This window comes from Ursus maritimus, unplaced genomic scaffold (genome assembly GCF_017311325.1).
Source record: "Ursus maritimus isolate PB19 unplaced genomic scaffold, ASM1731132v1 scaffold_24, whole genome shotgun sequence".
Taxonomy (NCBI): domain Eukaryota; kingdom Metazoa; phylum Chordata; class Mammalia; order Carnivora; family Ursidae; genus Ursus; species Ursus maritimus.
Genome location: NW_024424897.1, coordinates 1898590 through 1902490, shown reverse-complemented (window position 1 = coordinate 1902490; position 3901 = coordinate 1898590). Strand labels below are relative to the sequence as shown.

The window sequence follows — 3901 nt, the reverse complement described above, 5'->3', positions numbered from 1 at the left end:
CCCCCCCCCCCAGTGGCGACAGCCGCCAGTGTCTCCAGACGTTGCCCTCTGTGCCCTTTGTCTCCACAGAGAACTGTGTCTCAGAGGGTGTGCTGCCAGGGGCGGCCGTGAGGGCAGCCTCCAGGCTGGCCTCGCCAGGGGCTGGGTGGCCCGCGCAGGGCCCAGGGCAGTGAGGGCGTGCTGTTGACCCAGGCCTGCTCTCTCGCAGCAACTGAAGCAGCAGCGGGACAAGCTGAAGCAGTACCAGAAGAGGGTCACTCAGCAGCTGGAGCGGGAGCGGGAGATCGCCAGGCAGCTCCTGCGGGACGGGAAGAAGGAGTGAGTGGGGCCCCGGGCAGGGGTGGGCCCGGCCTAGGCAAGGCCGGCCGGCGGGCACGGCTGCCGGCTCACTGCATGGTCCCCTCTGCAGACGGGCCAAGCTACTGCTCAGGAAGAAGCGGTACCGGGAGCAGCTTCTGGACAAGACGGAAAACCAGATCACCAGCCTGGAGACGATGGTAGGCGGAGTGGGCTGTGGGGGGAGATGGAGGTGGGGAAGGCAGGCCCCTGACCGCCTGGTTGGCTTCGACTTCCACCTCAGGTCCAGAGCATCGAGTTCACCCAGATTGAGATGAAGGTAGTCGAAGGGCTGCAGGTTGGAAACGAGTGTCTGAAAAAGATGCACCAGGTAGGTCCTTGCAGGGTTGGGAGCAGAGAGGAAGGGGAGCGGGTGAACGAGGGGGCGGGGCTTGTTCTGGAGGCCACAGTTGTGCCCACGTCATTGGCCAGGAGCTGCTGGTGCCAGCTGGGAATGTGGGGAAGCAGTTGCTACCGGGAGAGGGTGACGGTGTTAGTGGTGGACAGACTCAGGGGATTGACCTGATCATGGGGGGAGGGGCACAGACTATGAATTGGGTCCACAGATGCTCAAGTGACTGGAACAGAAGTCCAGGAGGGTGCAGGAAGGGTGTGGTGAACTAATTGGGAGGGCTTCCTGGAGGAGGTGAACACGGCCTCGTAGGAAGCGGCATAGAGGTGGGTGGCAAAAGGAGGGGTGAGGCTCAGAGAGGCCGTGCCCCAGCTGACCCCATCTCCTGATGAGTGGACAGCACCCCAGAGCGCCACAGCCAGCCAGCTTTTCTGACCGGCCATCTGGTGCTGTACCTGCCAGTCCAGAAAAGGCCCTTCTCTGAGCCCACACGAATCATGTCAGCGGCCCAGAAAAGCATTGACACCTTTTTACTGATTTCTCCCTGGACCCCCGAGGGCTGCTTGCGGTGCCCGAAGGTCTGGGGCAAAGGGCCAGGAGTCCGAGCAGTGCCCTCAAGGCTTCTGAAGAGATGGGCCTTTTCAGAGACCTGAGCCTCTGTGTGTGGGCCCAGCCCGCGGCAGAAACCCCCAGAACTGTGTCGTGTCCTGCGTGGCCTGACTTGTGCCCTGCCGGTCCAGGTGGCCTTACCGCAAGGGCTTCTGTTACGTGCCTCACTGATGAGACTAACTCTGAACTGATTAGGTGATGTCCATAGAAGAAGTGGAGCGGATACTGGAGGAGACCCAGGAGGCCGTGGAGTACCAGCGGGTAGGTATCGCCGGGTCACAGGGACCCCACCTTCCACCAGCCCGCAAGTGCACCTGCAGCCCGCGTGAGTGCCTCGTGGCCGCCCTCGAGGGCCGTGCCGGCCCGTGCTTGTGGTGGTCACGTTCTCTCAAGTGAGGGGGGCCTTGAGCCACGGGCTGTCTCCTTCCTCCACAAGGGGCCACCTTACCCCCTGCCCCAGCCTGGCCGTGGTCCTCATTTCTGCTCTTTTGCAGCAAATAGATGAGCTGTTGGCAGGAAGCTTCACTCAGGAGGATGAAGATGCCATCCTAGAGGAGCTCAATGCAATCACTGAGGTAACGGGACCCCCCAGGACTGAGCACAGTCACTCGGGTGACGGGACCCCCCCCAGGACTGAGCGCAGTCACTCGGGTGACGGGCCCCCCCCCAGGACTGAGCGCAGTCACTCGGGTGACGGGACCCCCCAGGAGGCCTCTGCCCATCGTGGTCTTTGGCCTTGGGTCATGGGCACACAATCCTGGTTTTGCACCTGGTGTCCCTAAAACGACTAGAATTTGTGCTACGCTGAAGCCCATTCTCCTCGTGTAGCTGGCTGACAGCAGGGAGAAACGCCGAAGAGAACGGTTTCCTGGGTTGTGCACCCCAGAATGCTGCCGCTGCTGGAGCAGCCTGTAGCCAGGCGTGCCTGGACAGCACCGCAGTGCTGACTCCTCGCTCCCTCGGCACCCTCTGGGGGACAGAGTGTGGCTTTGCGATCACGTGGGTGTTCTTTCCCTTTGGTGGCCCTGAACGCTGCTAACGTTGTCCCATGCAGGCCCCAAGGCCTGTGTCCGCCCCCTGACTGGGCGATCTCCGCCTCTGGGTCACTGCTCCAGGCCGCCACATTCTCCCTGTGACCCCACCTGCCGCTCCCCGTACCCGCAAGGGGGCCAGCTGGTTAGTGTCGCTGCTCTCTGCCCTTCAGTGTCCCGTGGGCACCTGCCTCCGGATGTCCTTCCTCCCGAGGACCTGAGTGCCCCCTGAGTGGCCAGGGGAGCCAGCTGGGGGGTGGACCATGTGTTGCCCCTGGGGACGGCCAGCTCCGCCACAGACCTGCCCCAGAGCGAGCACAGCGGGGGCGCCTCTGCAGCTCCGGAACCCGTGTGCGCGCGTGTTCCCCGGCCCGCGCGCCTGCACCGCCAGGGTCTGAACCGGAGTCCCCAGGGAAGCCCCACGGGGCGATTCAAGTGTCAGCGGTGCCGGGCGCTGCGGAGGCCGCGCTCTGGAGCTCTGGTGTGAGAGCTTCTTGCTCAGACGGTGTCCTACAGCCTCCACCCTCTGTTTCTCGTAGGAGCAAATGGAGCTCCCAGAGGTTCCTGCAGAGCCCCTTCCCAAAAAGAAACCAGGTACGCGCTTGTTCTGTCCTTCGGAGAACAGTTGAGTTCTAGAACGAAGCAAGGTGCCCGGGCCACGAGGGCCTTCCCTTCCCGCTTGCTGGAAGTGGGTTCCTGTCTCCCCAGCCGGGCCGCTGAGCTTGCCGAGGCCAGCTCGGGAGGAGCACAGGCCTCGCTCTGGGCTGGGGCCTGGCTCTCTGGGATGGGGGCAACCTTGGAGCCTAACCCCATTCAGAGAGGCGCAGCCCATAGGCAGAGCTGGGAAAAGGCCGTGTCCAGCCCAGGACGAGCCGTCCTCTAAATAGAACAGCCCTGTGGTGCCATTCGCCGCCGGGGCCCTGCGAGGCTGGTGGTCCCTCAGCGTTTCTGCCCCTCTCCCCGTTCCTCCTTCACGCCAGGCCCGAGTGCTTGCGCCTCGGCCCGTCAGCCCCGCAGGCCCTGCCCAGAGCACGTCACCCTGGAACCTGGCCCCTTGCCGCCTCCCCTCTTCTCTGGATGTTTCTGCCTCTGGGGTCTTCTCTACTCGACAAACACCTCTTTCTTTCCTCCACAGAAAAAGTCCCCAGCGAGGCCAGGCCCAAGCAGGTGGAGCTGGTGGCAGCTTCGTAACCTGGCCTCCCGGCGACTGGGGCCCACAGAGTTTGGGTGCGTGGCCAGCCCTGACCTGGCTCCCAGGGGGCCGGTGCCAGGCCAGGCCGGTCAGGTGCTGATGGAGCAGCGTGGCGCGCACAGGGCTTGATACCAAGATGACTCTATGGAGCATTTCCCTGGTGCTGCTGTCTTGCTCTCATTTCTGGATTAGATGGCAACATTCAGACCCTCCGGCCATACACAGCTTCTGACGCCGTGGTTCCCACGCGGCCACAGGCAGGCCCGACGCTCCTGGTGCTGGCCACACTCCTGTCCCCGGCCCCGCAAGGCTCCACAGGCCACCTTCTCCGCAGCTTGCTCCCTTCTTTGGAGGGCGCGTCGAAGCTAGCTTCTTGCCTGC

At 63.7% G+C, this 3901-nt stretch overlaps 1 protein-coding gene across 1 annotated transcript in view; it reads left to right on the top strand.

Annotated features, from left to right (window-relative positions):
- The window catches only part of CHMP6 (charged multivesicular body protein 6), a 5837-nt gene extending 2295 nt beyond the window's left edge, over window positions 1-3542 (top strand). The window contains exons 2-8 of the mRNA XM_040640062.1: window positions 209-318; window positions 410-497; window positions 581-667; window positions 1493-1558; window positions 1792-1872; window positions 2868-2922; window positions 3464-3542. Of these exons, the coding sequence (XP_040495996.1) occupies window positions 209-318; window positions 410-497; window positions 581-667; window positions 1493-1558; window positions 1792-1872; window positions 2868-2922; window positions 3464-3519 (543 nt within the window). The 3' untranslated portion in view covers window positions 3520-3542. The remainder of the gene's footprint in view (window positions 1-208; window positions 319-409; window positions 498-580; window positions 668-1492; window positions 1559-1791; window positions 1873-2867; window positions 2923-3463) is intronic.
- The last annotated feature ends 359 nt before the right edge of the window (window positions 3543-3901 follow it).